The following is a 17,576-nucleotide window of genomic DNA, read 5'->3' as shown; positions in this document are numbered from 1 at the left end:
ACTGTAAAGATGTGATTTGTTATGAGCCACTGATGAGCTTGGATCAAAAAGAGTGGATAACTGGACTCCACAACCACAGGAGTAGTCATACTATCCATATTTCACACTCACTTTGTATCAAATAAACATTCATGAGGAATTTCCATTGAACTTAGCTCTCTTTGTGTCTTCATTGGATATAGGGTAGGAAGACAGTGAGAGAATGGCAGCAGATTTTCCACCATCCCAAAACCTGTTCAGACAGGCAGTTTCCTGATCAGATGATAAGTCTGTTCAGGCTTTTGTGAGTACATGGAAGATGTTTGTGCAGTAGTCATCTTCCACAAAGATCTGTTCCCATGCAATAACATGTGTTGTTTCAGCTATGCAGTGCTATTGCACCATAGTTTTCTGAAGATGCTCATAAAAATTCTTGACAAAATGTCCCAGTTGAGATCCTTGAGATTGGAATATCAGGGGAGCAGAAGCATTAATGAAAGCTAAGGTTTCATCTTCATAGATTTTCTTCAGAAGTCAGAGAAGAAAGAGGCTTCAGCTCTGGGTGCTCTTGAACCTGTTTGCAGATGCTGTAAGCCATGCCCTGAAGAACCCTGTCTCTCTCCACTGATAGTAAATGAAGCCTGCGGAGACTTAGGCTGGATTTTCAACTTCAGAAGTGAGCTTCTTTTTAAATTTAAGTGACTTCTAGGATCTAGGAAGGATCCTGTCATCTCCAGCAGGAAGAGGAAACAGCGAAGAACATCCCAGTAGACGTTTGCTAATCATAAGAACAGTATTCTGGAACTTCACACTGTAAAGCTGGGATTATGGCCATCATGTTCAGTATTAAAAAATACATTTGATGTAGTAGCAACTAATAGGGAACATGAAACCAGCATTTTACAGCACGTCTGCTCAAGTCTGTAGCAGTCACCTACTCCTGCTTTTGTGCTTCCTTTCACGTTTGTTCTCTTACCTTATGGTAACTGAACTGGACAGCTGAGCAGTTGTCAGCAGTGCTTAGGGAGCAGTGAGAGTACATAAATAGGTGTCCAAGGTAAGAAGGGGATGTGTAGCATCAAAATCAATCATCAGTACCTCTGAAAAACTAATTGTTGAAATATACATGAAGACACAAAGTGTGCCCTAGTTATGTGGTGCTAGCACAACAGCTGTGTAGTCAGTCAGATGTGTTTTGGATTGAATTATTTCGTATGTCCAGTTTGGGTCATGTACACAGCTGGTTGAACACACAGATCTGTTTCCCAGAAGATTTAAAGCGTTTATAGTGGACAGAGTAAACAGTTATGAGCATGCTTTAAATAGCTGAATTAATAAAACCTATATAGTGATGGTGGAAAACATTTTCTTTCAAGATTTGTGGTATAGTCTAGGGGTGGGCTCTTGTGTGAATCCTCCCATTTTACTGCATTTTACTGTATGGGGCTGCTTATACTTTATAAAATCATAACAGAAGAAACTTACATAAAGTTTTAAATTACAGCAGTGAAGCAAAAAGACATTATTTTGGATGGCCTTTCAAATTTTAAGGTTTCTTTTTCTTGGGAGGGGTGAAAGGGAGAGTTAGGATGTGATGATTTTACCTATTTGGTATAGAAAAAGAAAGAACAGACAGGAGAATATGAAACTGGGTGTAAAATACCTAAGTTGTTGCTGAAACAGTATTCCATGAAGCAGTTATGTATTTTTATAACTAGTGACATAAAATACTGCAGTTCATACAAAATTCTCGAGTGTTACGTATGAATATAGTTTGCTTAAATATATTCAGTATAGATAGTACAGGGGATTTATTAACTCTTGCAAGGACAGTCAAAATGTCAGGAGTTCTGTCTTAGCAGAAATAAATGCAAATGATTTCTTTGAACAGGTATGATGATGCTATCCAGTTATATGATAGAATTTTACAAGAAGATTCAACTAACACAGTAAGTTTAAAATATTTTTCTGAACTGCAGTGGTTTGTTGTTTGAAGTTGTGATTATGTTTTGTGGGTTTCAGTGTGGAAAAATATGTCTGTATTACTGTATTTCCTTTAGTTTCCTAGTATAATAACCTGTGTTACCTTAATTAGAACAAATGAGATTAGTTTCATGATGAGAAGGTGTAATATATATAATACCTGCTTAAACATTGAATTTAGAAGACAGGATTATAACTAGAAACCTTTCCAGCAGTCTTGGTAGAGTTTAGTTTGAGCCTTTCAGCTTTTACATTTTTCCCTGAATATTCGCTATTTAAAGGACCAGTACAGCCTGCCATGTGTCTTCTCTCTTCCTAATGCTTAATCTTAAAGATTAAGTATGAAAACAGTCAGGTGGTGCTTGAATAGCAGTTATTTTTATGTATTGTGTGGGTGACTTTACTAGCTTTCGAATCAAAATGCTATAAAACTTGCCAATTGTATAAAACAAAATCTGAGACAGACTGTACTTTTCATTTAAGCTTTTTTTGAATACTGGTTGTATAAGCTGCCTTGAGATATTAGATGCCAAAATCAGTGTCTAGGGAAACTTGTAGCAATATATTTTCATGCATTATTTTCCACAAGGATAAAACTAGAAATACGAAGTCAAATTTTTCTGTTGCATGTTGCAAAGTCATTATTAATCATTGTCTGAGCGTATATGTTTGTCTGTATTACTTGATTTCGAGGAACTGGTTCTCTTTGTTGGGCAAACTTCTATTGGGGATGTTCTAGCAGTCTTGTGTAAACCTTCCTTGGTGTGTTTTGAACCTCTGCCTTTCTTCAGTCAGCTTATTTGATGTGGTCTGTTATTCAGGAGGGGAAAACCCACAGAAACACATATAAATGGGCTTCACTAGGTTATGCCAGAGATGGATATAGAAGAAGTGCCATCACTTAAACTAGGTAAACCATTTAAAAAAAACCCACAAAACACATTAAAAAAAAAAAACTTTAAAAAGCAACAACTAAACCCCACCCAAACACACCAAATCAGAAAATTATTTTCAAAGCAACACATCTGAAAATGTTAATACCAAGTTAAGCACTTGGGACAACAGTGGTAGATTAAACTCTGTGTCTTTTAGCAGTGGTAGAACTCATATTTTTTGTGCAAGGATAAAAAGAACTATTTCAATTCTTCAGTCTTTTATTTTTTGCCCTCCCTAGAGCAGTAATACTTAAACTATGTTTTGTGAGACAAGTGTAGGTCATCTGAAGTTGTTCTTTGAAAGTCCATAGTGTTTTTGAGTAGAAGTTTTGAGTACAAGGTGCATAGCTGCCTGCGATAAATGGTGGATTTTATCAGTGTATGGCCCAAAGAGTTTCAGAGACACTATCTCTTCAGAGTCATGTTAAGACAAGATGGAACCCATTTGCTGTGAATCCCCAAGAACAGGTCACCTAGGTGCACATTTTACGATGCTTTGCTGAAGCCAGTGGAAAACAAAGCACTGTATTACAATGACTTCTGTAGACCACAGATCTTTGGAGTGTGCATTTTTGGCAATTTGACTGTTCAGCTGTCTCAACATGGCTAACGTCATCTGAGTGGTTTGTGGATGGTTTTATAAAACAAAATTATATATTTAAATAATATGCATGACTGTTACCTAATTTGGATCACCGCCTTAAGAAAATCATAAAGATCTATGACATGATAAAGTTTAGAAGCATAAGATGTAAATATTAGAACAGCTGCATGATCCATTTGATTTCTTAAGATCTGAGAGTAGAAGTGGTGTGTGTAAAATGCAAAGCAAAGGTTCCTTGCTCTGTTACGGTAGAATAGGTTGGTTAAGCCTTGCATGTGAAGAGTGAAAGTTAAATTGAAAGTTTTGATAAATTGTTGTGTACAGATTTCTTTGTGTCTTTTACCTGTTGATTATGCCATGCACACATGTGGCTGCTGTAGGAGAATAAATATTTTAAGATTTTAAAAAAGAAACTGTTGCTGAGTTTGTCCTGGCACTCCTTACCTTGTAGCAATTTCTTCTGGTCTGCTGACACGGAGTTGTTTTTATACATTAAACATTTTGGCAAGTGCTGTAAGTGATACATGGACATTTTTTCACACGAATCATGTAAAAATCATACTTTGCATCAACTGACAGTTTCAAATAGAAGCATGGAAAAAGTTTTTTCAAAAAAACATTTATTTTAGACACCTAGCAGACTTTTCCATCCTGAAAAGTGAACTTTGAACTCAGATTATGTAATGGACACTTACACTTTCAGATGAGGTTTTGTTACATACAAAATGCTGAAATTAAGATAACCGTAATTATTTTATTTCCTTTCTTAGGAGAGAATTCAAAGTAGTCTTTGTTTTTTTTTAAAAAAAAAATGACCATTTCTCAGTGTTTTATCTTAGTCTGAGCTTGCTTGCTGAAAAAGGCGACTCATTTGACAATGGAACAATGTTAATACTGTCACTTGAGAGAATGTGTTTCATTTTTCAGAGCATGTAGGCATTGAGTAAGAGCCTGTTCCTTCTCTAAAGATTTTAACAGTAATGAATGAGATGTGACTCCTGTGAAAAGTACAACTTGTGTGCATTTTATATAGGGTAAGAATGGGAACCTTTTCCTTTCTCATCCATTTTGGTTGAAATGAAGGCTTATTAAGGCTGTAGAACATTTTCCATTTTAGAGTCTTTTTTATTAATTAAAATTTAATGTATTCATTTGAAAATCTTTATACTGATGCTGAGCAGTGGCTGCATTGTTTATAGATCTTTAGATAAAGTGCTTAGTTGGTTTCTCAGGACAGAGTAAGAGGGGCATTGGTTTTTTAGCAGGGTTGGTAGAAAGGACTTTTGGGGTTTTTTTGCTGCTGTTAATGTATTTCATTGAGAAATCCTGACCTGCTTTGGAGGAAAGCCTTTTAATTAGAGCTAAATATTTTTGTCAGTGAGACCCTTCTCAAGGTGGCCTGTTCCGGAGTGCAAAGAAATTGATGATGAGAAAGGATATAGAGTTCATGTGTACAAGACTGAGATTGGTGTCTAACCCACTCCACTGTCACCCTAGTGCATCTCCAGTTTCTCCTGATTCTTCAGCTCGGCCATCAAGAAGATTGCAGAGCACTTGGCCAGCGTCAGGAGAAAGTGAGATAAAGCACAAAGTTCTGCCTTAATTCTAATCCACAGAAAATATGATGTCTTTATAGGGATAATTCTGCTGTTTTTCTTGCTGCTTTTTCAACTAAGCTTTTAATACAACAAGACACCGTATGTGCTTACTTAGCTTAGGCGATGTGGATAATCTTATTAACTTCATGGGTCTAGTAATATGATTGTGTGAACAAAGTATTAAAAATTAGAATTTTCAGAACAAGATAATGTGCTTGGTGAAGCTGTTGTCTTTCAGGCTTTCATAAAATACTTCACTAACTCTTGTTTATGGGGGTGGGCAGGAACAAGTTTCTTCATATGGTAGCATGAGGTTACACTTTTCTGTACTATTTTGATACTCTTTCTAGCCAAGGTGGACATGTTTCAGACAGGCACAGGAGGTTGTTGAGATGCAGATACTAGAAAGGTTCAGAGCAAAATCTTAGTACTTAGTGTCATGTAAACAGGCAGCAATTCTATATTACGAATATCTGAGTTCATTCTTCCTAGTATCTCGTTCTGCCATTGTGCATTACTACCATCTTGACTGTATAGGTAATTTTTTCGCCCAGTTTCTTGTCTCTGCTAAATAAGATGAGAATAATGAGCACCAGGACTGAGCATTTATTTGTCGTATGAACAGTGATAATTCTTTGAAACTCCCACAGTAGCTGTGAATTCATTTTGAACAGAGACCTCCTGTGAAGTTCTTACAGCTTTTTACATTTACCTACAGGCTGCTTTAAGTTGCAGAAAGGAAAATTGCTCATCAAATGAAGTATCTACTAATAGAGGTAACTTTCTGAGGTGGCGTGTATGTTTCACTAGATATATTGCTAGCACTGCCAGGAAAGATACAGCTAGTCCTCAATTTAAATATGTATAGTGGTAGTTTTAAAGGGAATCAAAAAAGGTAGTTTGGCATTGTATCCGTTGCAGGATGGAGTTGGTGAAATGTGTGAAGAGCTGCAGCTGTTGCTGCAGGTAGTCCCCAGGGGGACTGATGGTTCAACTGGAAATGCGCTACATGGATCCTAAAGGAATCTTCTTCTTTTGACAGAGCATATTTTACCTTTGCAAGGGTTTTCTTGTTTCTTGTTCAGTCATGATTGGTGGAGAGAGAACAGAGTGCATTCCAGTACTTTTCCTGTTTTACTTCTGTAAGCGTAGCACTTTTAAATGTTGCTGGAGATTTTGTCCCTTGAAATTAAGTATTTGAGAACATAAGAACAGCTGTTCTGAAGTTGTGCCCCAAGTCCTGTTTCTGACAGCGACCAATAGCAGATGCCAGGAGAGGTGTGTAAGAACAGGGCAATCACAGGTTGCTCTGGTCTGTTCTGCCAGTTTCTCTTCATCTTAATGTTACAGTTTTGCTGTGTCAGAAGTGGTAACTGTTTCTAATAGTTCTCATGAAATGTCTATGTTGATTTATTATTTTTTAACTGTTTTTTGAATTTCTGTAAGTTTGGTGTGCATGTGTCTACATCATTCAGAAATTATGAAAAAATCATTATGGAATTTCATAATTTCTAAATGGATTGGGCACAAATCTACACACACACACCCCTTCAATCTGACAATTGTATTTGACACTCTTAATGCGTCTTGTTACGGTCGATGGTTCTTTTTCTGTTCACTTTATTCATGCTCATGATTTTAGGGATCTTTCACATTTTTCTTCCTTCTAAGCTGAGAAGTCCCCATCTGTTCAGAAATTCTTGTTGCCATACTGTGCCCTGAAACCCTGGTGAAAGTGTCCTTTCTGTTTGTTTGGGGTTTTTTTCTGTATTTGGGTGAGGAAGGAGAGGACAGAACTGCAGTCAGTATTAAAAATGAAGGAGCATTATGGAGTTACACAATGGCAAAGTGATACCACTGATGTGTTTGCTTCTGTATTCTTTTCTGATACTGGAATGATCACAGTTGTTTTTTATTTTTAAAGACCTCTTCTGAACATTGAACTGACATTCTGTAGAACTGTGTATTGCAACTCTAGCGCCTCCTTCCTAACTGGGCAAATTCGGACAGCTTATATGTGTACTTTCAAGTAGTATTGTTTTACCCTACATGCAACCCTTTTTCTAATTTAAATTTCAGGGGCTGTTTTATTGTGCTGACATACACTGTTGTGAATGCTGTTCTTTGCCGTTGGCTTTTATTCTTTATACTTGTGTAACTCATCATCAGTTAACTTTAGCACATCGCTGTTCATTCCCTTGTTAGATTATTTGTGAAGATGCTGTGCAGTAGTTTTTAGCACAGGCAACTGGGATTCTCAGTGCAGAGAAGTCACTGGTGGACAAGAATTCTTTTCTCCTCTATTTCATAACTTTTGACAAATCTGTTTATCCATGTGATGACCTTCCCCTCTTGTGCTGTGGTGGCTTAGTTTCCTTCAGAGATTTCGGCTTCAGAGTGAAAGATCTTGTTGAAGTTATTTTTGAAGTCACTTTTGAAGTTGACTTTTATATGGATCTTTATTAATCCACACTCTTAGTAACTCCTTTGGAGAACTCCAGTGGAACAGAAGCCTAACTTTCCTCTGCGTGAGCTGTTCTTACTCTTCTTTGGTGTATAAAATTTTTCATGTTTTCCAATGCCAGGCTTTAGCTTTTATAGCTTCTACCAATTTGCTGTGTGCTGGTGTTCGACTTTATGGGCTGTTGTTTATTGGATTCCCCCTAGAATCCTGTAAAGTTACATTCACCATTGCTACTTATGTTTTGACATGTTCAACTCAGCAGCTCTGTGCCTGCATAGATTAATTCGCAAGATTTGGCCCGATTTAACTGTCTTCCATGCCTAACTCTGAAAAAAACTTACATCTGGTAAGAATACATTCATTACTGTGGTTGTATTCAGATTATGTGCTATTTTTTTATGTCTATAATATCTTCCCTTTGTTGTTGTTGTAGATGTTTACACTTGTTTTGATTTGCATATTGCGATTCGAAGGAAATTATTCTAATGTATCAAACTTAGACCAAATTCATATTTTCTGAAGTGTTAAATCCTTGATAAAGACAAATTTTAAAAATTGGAGGAATTTTAAGATGCAAAATGTGATTTAACACTGCAACAGTTATACAGATAGGAAATCGTTCCTTTCTTAGAGGTGTCAGTCCCTGAAATTTTTCCTACTAATGCGTTCTTTGCAACCATTAAATTTACAACAATCTGAAGACTCTGTCTTGATATGTTTTACTAATAAAATGCAGAAGTTGATAAATGTTCAACTCCTCACTTCACTTTGAGTCTGCTTAATGCTAATTAAAAAGAATCATGACAAATGGAGGATTAGTTCTTGTGCCAGATTGGGGATTATTAGTCTTTATAAAGAAATAGATTAGGAAGGTTCACTGTTTAATAAGTATGTGACATACTGAAGTACCTTAGTCCATATGATACTGATTATGGTATAAACGTTTCTTTAACATAGCATATATCTTTCAATTAAGAATGCTGGTTTTACAGAATCAGCCAATAACCATTCTAGCGTTTTGTATTAAATGCTGGAAAATTGATAGGAGGAACTCCATGTCATAAGTTCTGCATGGTCAAACACTGCAGATCTTATTGCAGCGCTGAGAGTTTTGTCTTTTGCTTTTGATTTAAGGTGGAAGGAGAAATGAGGTTGAGTTCATTTTTGTATCAGGCTTGCTCTTAAAAATCTTACTGTTGTGATGAAAAGAACTGAGAAGTTTAAACATTATTTTTTTTACCTTTATGAACATAATTGCTATAACTATTTTAGTATGCTTTGTAGATTTAAAAATTATCTCAGATCTTGTAGTTAAAAGAAGTTTTTCGTTAATATTCTTAGTGGACTTGAAATTAATGATTGAACAGATTTGCACTCTGCATTTTGCAGTTTTTCAGTGTCTTGCAGTAGGTCCCCTAAAAGTTAGCTTATATTTTGAAATGTGAGATTTTCATCCAAAAAAGGCCTGAAACATAATAAAACAGATAAAATTGCCTGCTTTTCTTGTATCAGCTGATACTAAAGCAGGTAATAAATCAGATATATGAAATAAATGCTAGGTAAAGTTTCTGTAGAGTTGGTGAGAGTCTGGCTTTCCTTATCAAAAACCTACTTTTTTTGACTCATGAAGTGGTTACTAGTGTTGGCAGTGTTCTGCACAGTAAAGCATTTAGTTTAATTTGATGGAAATAAGTAAAATGTGATGCTATGCATGTAAATTGTCATTAGTTATACTGCTTTCCTCAGGACACTCAGTAAGTATGCTGAGTGTGAGCCCCAGCTCACTGAGGAGGAAGCTGGTACACAGGGAGCTAGATGGGGGCTCAGGGACAATACAAATCAAAATAAGAACTAGAAGTTTACAGCAGACAAAATGGCCCATGCCTTGTTTTCAGTGCAGGCCTTTTCATATATGTTGTTCTTAGAGTCAGATTCTATTTTTAAAAAATACTGATAGTCTTTATGATTAAAAAAAACCCAACACCCTAGGAAGTGAAATGGGAGAGTAGCCTGTGAATACAGATAAAAGCAATAGCAGTTTGCTTTTCTGTCTATTTTTTAGCCTGTCTTATCACTCCTTGGAATCATAGGTCTGAATACTTCAGTTCTAGTGAACACCTATGTGTACGCCTCTTGGCAATGTGGTCAGAATATTTGTGTTATAATTTTATTTATATGATGGAAAAATAATAATAGCTTTAAAAAACCCTACACCCTCACCGACTTCTTCGCAGCTTAAAGAAACTTAAAAAAATTCTGTGCTACTATACGTTTTGTTTGTCCTCTGAATGCCAGCACTGCTTTGAGTGGCTGAGCCTCCTTTTTGTACTAAGAGTTCTTTGTAAATAAACTTATCCTAGCATTTTTTAAGGTTTATTTGAGGGTGAAGAGAGTGCAGATTTCAAGCCCAGATGCTGCTTTACTTTTGGTGATAAAGAAGGTGGATAAAAAAGGAAGTTTTAAATACTCTTTTTCCTCAACTAAGAAACAAGTGTAATTTTGAAGACATGGGATTTGGTGCAGTTTAGAAGCAGATACATTCTGTCTAATGTATATGTAATTCATTTAACTCCTCAATGCTACCATCAGAACATGTTAATTATGTTTAATCCTCTTATCCTCGTTATTTGATTGCATTAGATGATGTGCTTGTTACAAGTAGACATCAGTTTATATTTGTGACTAGGAATAGTTGTAGCTTTTCATAAATTAATGTCTTGAGGTTCCAGTGATTTATGTTACTTAGGAGTGCTGTGGTTAAGGAATAAAGCAGCCATGGAGAAAATCTGTTTCCAGATTCTTTTGGAGGACTGACTTGCATGCGATTGAAGGAGTTGCATTAGAAACAAAAGAGTGGCTTATGTAGACTGTTCCTGTTTGCCCTTGCAAATGAAGTTGGTGGATGCAATGATTGATTTTATATATTAAGCAGATTATTTCAGTTCTCAAGTAGTTTAGTTTTGATCAGTCTCTTGATTATTTTTTTTTCTTTACGTTTTGAAAAATAACAACGGAATTTTTAATCCAAAAGCTACATTTTAAACTAGGTAGTCTGTTACCTGCAAAAAACAGAATATTCTGTATTTGTAAGCCGTAACTGCGTGATACACTCCTTTGGCTGTGCACGCTGTTATCCTCTCTTCCCATTCTTTCGTGTTTCAGGCTCAGTGGGCAGGTCACTGGGCTGTGTATAATGTCAGCCTTGGGTAGTGAGTTTAACTCAGCCCTGGTGTTCCCACCATAGCAAGGATGCTGACCTGCTTTGTGAAATGCTTTGAGACCTCTTCATAAAATGTGGTAGAGAACAATGGTTTTGTTGAGGGTTTTTTTTGTTTAGTAATAGTGGTGATATGATAAACATGTGGGATTATTTTTATATTAAAAAGTAAGTTTAATTGCACTGCTAGCTTTATTTTAAAAACTCAAAAATAAAGAGTGTATGTTGTTGTAGTGATAAATGTGGTCAGCAGTTAAAATGTCCCAAGTCAGTTAGGGATTTTAGCTGGGTGTCTCCCAGTAAAAGTAGAACGATGAATTCACAGGTTGCAGTTTGATAAAGCAGCAGTGGAAAAAATCACTGAGTAAACCTACCACACTGCCTGTGTCCTGATTTGTCTCCTGGTTGTTCTGATGAATTTTCTGTCTGCATGTGCCTTACATTTAAGCAGAAGAGTGAAATATTTTTTCCTCACTTGAGTCATTTTCGCTGAATTTTCGTTGAATAGATGTTTGTGGGGAAGGTGAAGGGGATGAACTCAAAGGAAAGAATTAACTTACAGCTAGTGTTAAAAAGCATTTTTAGCTGTGCTGTTTTGGTAGCTTGAGCTAGTTTACTTAAATGTTACACTTTTCTTCTGGAAGAAATTAATTTGTTCAAATGATGATCAAAGGATAAGAAACAATTTAAGAGAAGATGGTTAAGTTTAAAATACTGTAGAAATACAAGAACTCTTTTGGGATATATGTGACTGATTTTACGAAGATACATCATGAAGAAACTAATTTCAGAGCTATCTTAAATTCAAAGATCAAAGTTGTTTAAGGTTTAGGTGAAGAGTTGTCCATTCCCGTGCTGTCAAGAATTCCGTAAGGTAATACCCAACTATATAACCTTTTCATAAGATATGAGATGGGATGAGAGCTATGAGGGGAATAAGCAGTGGGACTTCATTACTAGAAAATTGTGCTTGCTTTTTTTTTCCTCTCTTTTCATTAATACTATCTCATGGAGAAATGGCCTGTAAGTGTGTGTGTACGCAGATACATCACGCACACCGGACAGTCTGTCTTGTTGTGTCTGACTACAGTGGTTGTGGTCACCCAGGAAAACAGGGGTTATAGACAAGGCAGGAGGCTGATGGCGTTCATTCTTTGAGGCATGTTATGCTGGAATTTGGTTCTACTTTCATTCTATCAGATTCCTGATCTGGTGGCTTTCAGGCTGGCTGAGATGGAGAGCTGTATGCTCCAAACTCTGTCAGGCTGCTGGGAAGATGTCTGTTTTGAATTACACCTCAAATGTATCTTGACTCACAACTGCTAAAGGTCGGAAAACTGCTTTTAGAGAACTGTAACAAACATACTTCAGAAATTGGAATATTGAAGTACAGAACAATCAACTTAAAATTCTGTGTATTTTTTCTTGTGGTGGTTTGTAACAACTTTTAGGGAGATCAAAATTTAAATATGTTATAATTCTTAAAACTTGTTTTTATATTGTGTATGTTGAAATACATTTTCCACCCACATACGGAAGTACTGCTCAATTTTGCCATTGAAATGGCTGTTTTGTATTCCCTTTACATTGAAGAGCCTACTTTGTGCTCCAGGAATGATGAGACTTATATTATGAAATTGGTGTGTATTTAACATTAATTAAAGATGGCATTTGGCACTCCAACAACAATCTTTAAAAATGGCTAAAATCTATATACAGTGGCACCCAAGATGCCTCTGGGATTCTCTAAGAGTCACCATCTCTCTTCTGTAGTCATGGATCTTGTGAATGACAAGGTGGGGGTCTTTGGAATGACTGAAGATTAGCATCCCCTGCTGTTTTGTAATTATCAGAATCTGGACAGTCATTTATTTGAATGAAATAATGCATACAGTTTGTGCTTCCAAAGAAAAGCATACATAATGTGATTGTAAGAAGAGGTTTTCAGTCTCTCAGTGGGATGTCATAGGGTATGTTTATAAACTTCAACCTAGCAGTTGCTCTGCAGTGGAATTCCACTGGTATTGAGATAATAATTTGCACAGTCAAATTGCTTTCTTTACAAAAACCCAGGGAATTGTGAGACCCTAATCCTTTATTAATGTCAACCCATAGGCAGCAAGAAAGCGTAAGATTGCCATTCGAAAAGCCCAGGGGAAAAATCTTGAGGCCATCCGAGAGCTGAATGAGTATCTGGAACAGTGAGTGTCTTACAAGAATACAGATTGTGTTTTGCTATTCTGATAAATCTTTTTAATTAAAATGGAATTTGCATTTGATTTACACTCTTGCTTCCATGCTGGTCATTTACAGAATCCCTTGCATATTCTTTCTCGCTTTCCTTTTTTTCCCCCTTCTTGTCTGCTCTATACAGATTTGTTGGAGACCAAGAAGCTTGGCATGAACTTGCAGAACTTTACATCAATGAACATGAGTAAGTTGTTTCCTAAGTCTGCATAAAAACTGTTAAATTGAAACCTACTCTGTGTAAGTCAAAGACCTCAGCAATTTATTTTCAAGAACTTGTGTTAGAAAGTATTCTGTCTCATTCATTTCCAATGTAACAAGCATCAACAGGAATAATTACCAGCCTTATTTGACTAACAAATGCTTTAAAAAGGCATTTGATTTTAAAACAGAAACGGTTTACTTAATTACCTGTGTTTCAGTAATTTTTTTAAAACCAATATTTTAAAACAAGTGGTTTGAATGTAGCAGGGAACACCACTGATTTCCCATAATTTTTCATTCAAGTGATGTTTTTTACTAGTTCTGGACTTTAAGTTCTTTACTTCTAAAATCAATTGATCACGGCAGCTGATAGTCTGATTTTCTTTTAGCCTACCTCTGCAAGAACTTTTAGTAACCTTTAAAAAAAGCCCAAACCAAAACACAGATCCAGAACTAGAGGCATCTGGTCGCCTGGGTACAAAACCCAATGCAATCAAGAATGCTGAATGTTGTAGTAACTTGCTTATTGGATATTTAATGTTTTGTTAGCTTTTTTTTTATTGCTGTAGTGACAGGAGGAAATCCCAGTGTGAGAGGATTAGCTCAAAGCCTTGGTGCAAGTTTTCTAATATCACCGCATTAATTCTAACCTCCACCCAAAGGCGTATCTTTTTCCCCCCTTTATTTAGTTCTTCAGCCCAGCCTGAATTATATCACATTGTTTCCTTCCTTCCTTTCCAGAGAGTAGTAAAAGGATCTAATTCTCAAGGAAGAAATAGCTGTTCTCAGTGTGATGGAAAAATTGTTCCCCTATCACCTCTTATTCCACCCCATTCTCAAAGAAAATAATTATTAAACTCTTTCAAATGCTGACTTAAGGAATAATCTAGAATTTTGATATCCAGATTTCCATTTGTTTTGGGAAATTCACTAGCCGCTTTTCCAAGAAAATAGCTATTAAAAAAAAAAAAGTTAGAAAGATATTTAAGCCTGTCAAATCTGTAGGTGCAAAAGTGAATGATAGAGTGGTGCAAACATACATATTTTGTTACTGGGTTTGGGTTGGGGCTTTTTTTCTACAATCTTTTTTACAAAATTGTGTAATAAATCCTGAGAAAGAAATTACTTTTTCTTGTATTTGTCTTGGTCTGTAATTCCAATAAAAAAAAAATATTTAGAACTTTCTCCAGTTCATTGAAAGATTTGACAATTCTCACTGTACTTTTATGAGCTTTATTATTATTTTGATGATTAAGTGGGTTAAAAATTCGGGATCTTGCCTAAAAAGCAAATAAAAGTCAATTTTTAAAAAAGGACACAGTTCATCACGTTACTTGTTTTAACATCAGTATCACAAATTTAGTCTCGCTTGTGAAATCACCATTGTTCATATACACACTGAGATATACGAGGTTTATGTAGTCCTCAATTCTAAATTCGGTTATGAGGACTGTGGTTTCCATTTTTGGAGAACGAGGTGGCTGTCCTTTTATGTCAAAATGAATATTTAAAATACAAGTGCGACTGTCATAATATGCACAGGAGAAAACCACAATATATTTATTTTAAGAAATAAGATTTTACAGAATATATGGTGTTACACTGTCTCATAATTGCTAGATTGCTTTTACTCTGACACGAAATATCTATCCACACTGTCGTTATAAACATTGCATCTCTGAATTTTGGAACTGTCATGTGAACTCTGTATAACAGTGCTATCGCATACCTGTAGAACATGCGCATTCTTCAGGAACCTTATTTGTTGAAAGATTATGAAGCTAACATTTTTATAATTAAATAAACCTAAATTTTGAGCTTGACTTCTTAATTCTACCTGAAAGCTTTAGGCTTTTCTATTCAAATGATAAGTTGTTGCCCATTTGGACTGGTATGATGCTATTATTTTCACGTATAGGTTTGAATTTATTTTTAGAACCGTTCTTAGTATAGTTTTTTTTATCTCTCTTCTGTGGTTAACTGTGAGCAGGTAAAGTTAACTGACAGAGTAAGTGCTCAGGTCTGTAGCTTGGTTTGTAGATCTTTGGGTAGCTGAATTTTCTTGCAGGAAAAAAATTATTTTGTAGTCTGAGTTTGCTATCTTATAGTACTTAATGCCTGTTTCTGCTCATCATTTGTTGATTAGAGATGGCACTTATTAATGATACGAGTATATTAAATGCTTTCCATGAGCTGTTCATATATACCTATATATATTTTTCACTACCTATGATGTAAAAATAGTAAATTGAGGTTTCAAACATAGTTTCCTAATTGTGAATCACATGAAGTTGGGGGGGGGGGGGGGGGGGGGAAGTAACACTTCTTTTATTGTGCTGTAAAGAAACTGAAGCAAAGAACTGTATACTCTGTTTCATTTTGTCACTGTGTTTTATATTCCTCAGCTATGCAAAGGCAGCTTTCTGCTTAGAGGAGCTTATGATGACTAATCCACACAACCACTTATATTGTCAGCAGTATGCTGAAGTAGGTATCTTCAGAAAAATCAATTAAGTTTGAATACATTTCCTTTTTCTGTGTTACTGAAGTGGTGAAAATGGAATAAAAATGGTTTATTTAATTTTTCCCTAGGAGATTTAAGCGAGTACACAGAGGATGTTAACATCTCATAGAACTTAATATGTAAAGAAAACTTTCTTACTCAGTGTGACTAAGCTACGTATAAGAGTAAGGACAGGAATAATTGAAGATAAAAATTTGTTTTAAATGAGCTATTCCTGTTGAAGTGTGTATGCACTTTTCAAATTCAGTGCATGAGAATTTAAACTTTTTCACAACAATGCTGCCTGGGAGGTTGGAGCCAGATCTTGGAATCCACACAGATTTTGGCTGAAATCTACGGGGAGAGCAAGCCCTTAGAAGTTTATAGCGGAAGGTTTTCAGCCATTTGCACTCTGGTTTTTCAGATTTATATTATTTTTTTCCTAAGTTATACTGTTAACTGCTTAGAATGGATTTAACTTGTTTTGTTAATGTGGATAAAATTGGGTTAACATTAAAACTTGAAAGTCTAAATAGCTTTCTGATAGAAAAACTATGAAGCATGTCTTCTACTATTTTATCCTTTTTGTTGATCTAATAATAGGCAAAATGAATAGAAAAACAATGGACTAGTCTTTTTTAACTTTGTGCACTTTTTTGCAGTTGAATAGGTAATGAAAGATGTTTTATTTTGTGTACTGGTATAACACATGCTGAAGGAATATGGAGTTAGTATGGATTTGTAGTAGTCAGAATTTAGCTTTAGACTTAAGGTTTGCGTTACTTTTCATAAAAGACTATCCCAAGGTTGTAAGTGTGTATACGTGCAAAATAATAAGTTTGTATCCTTGTAGCAATAAATTTAATTAAATTAATGCTGGATTTTTTTGTCTTGGAGTTACGTGTTTTAGAATTTGTATATTGAAAAGAGCTCAGATTGCTCCCAAGCCAGTTGGTAGGACTCACCTGATTTGAAGTATGTGAAACAAACCTGAAGTGAACAAACCTTTGCTTTAAGAGTGAATGCCTGAGGTATGGATGATGTGCAAGTTTCAGGAGCTTATAATTTTTCCAGGTTAAATACACTCAAGGGGGACTTGAAAACCTTGAGCTATCAAGAAAATATTTTGCACAAGCACTGAAGCTTAACAACAGAAATATGAGAGCTTTGTTTGGACTTTACATGGTAAGCACTATTATATATTTTCTGTGTTACAATTTTGAATACATTTTTATGCATGTATATTGTATTTTACCATTTGCTGATTGGTTGGGGTTTTTTCCTGTTGTTTTAACCTAATAGCTCAGATTATTGACACTTTTTAAATACTGAGTATGGACGATGTTATGCCAGTAAGTACTTTTTAATCTTAAGCTTTAAGTCTTGCCCATGTTTTCCAAAGAATTATAATTACTGACACATGAAGGTAGCTTCTTGAAAAAGGATTTAAAGTCGTACTCCTCTTTACAGGATGGTGAACTGATGAAGAGTACCAGCACAGTATGATGGCTGCTTTTTTCTTTTTTCTCTCTCTCTCTTTTTTTTTTTTTTTTTTTTTTTTTTAATGAGCCTGGGGTTTGTTTTTTCTCACTCCAGTTTCTAAATACAACTTTCTACTTCCAATTTCAAAATGAGTCTTTAGCTTGCATGGCGTCGTTGGCTTGAGTGTGGCCACGACCACATTAACTACAGCACAGCAGTTCTTCAGTTTCTTCAAAGATACAGAGGCCTCTATTGAGGAACTTCCTTTAGATCTTAGATGTTCTAAAAAAGTCATTTTAGGGACAAAACCAGAAAAGTTCCTTTTTCTTTTTCTTTTTCTTTTTTTTTCTTTTTTTAATT

The 17,576-nt window shown here is 35.5% G+C and overlaps 1 protein-coding gene across 3 annotated transcripts in view; it reads left to right on the top strand.

The window, feature by feature from the left end:
• Window positions 1–17,576, top strand: part of EMC2 (ER membrane protein complex subunit 2) — a 40,915-nt gene that overhangs the window by 14,882 nt on the left and 8,457 nt on the right. For all 3 annotated transcript variants that reach the window (XM_056331069.1, XM_056331066.1, XM_056331068.1), the window contains exons 5-9: window positions 1,871–1,928; window positions 12,896–12,981; window positions 13,155–13,214; window positions 15,637–15,718; window positions 16,809–16,919. In XM_056331069.1, coding sequence (XP_056187044.1) covers window positions 1,871–1,928; window positions 12,896–12,981; window positions 13,155–13,214; window positions 15,637–15,718; window positions 16,809–16,919 — 397 coding nt within the window. The remainder of the gene's footprint in view (window positions 1–1,870; window positions 1,929–12,895; window positions 12,982–13,154; window positions 13,215–15,636; window positions 15,719–16,808; window positions 16,920–17,576) is intronic.

This window comes from Falco biarmicus, chromosome 3 (assembly GCF_023638135.1).
Source record: "Falco biarmicus isolate bFalBia1 chromosome 3, bFalBia1.pri, whole genome shotgun sequence".
In the NCBI taxonomy this organism is placed as follows: Eukaryota; Metazoa; Chordata; class Aves; order Falconiformes; family Falconidae; genus Falco; species Falco biarmicus.
This window is presented reverse-complemented; position numbering and strand designations above follow the sequence as displayed.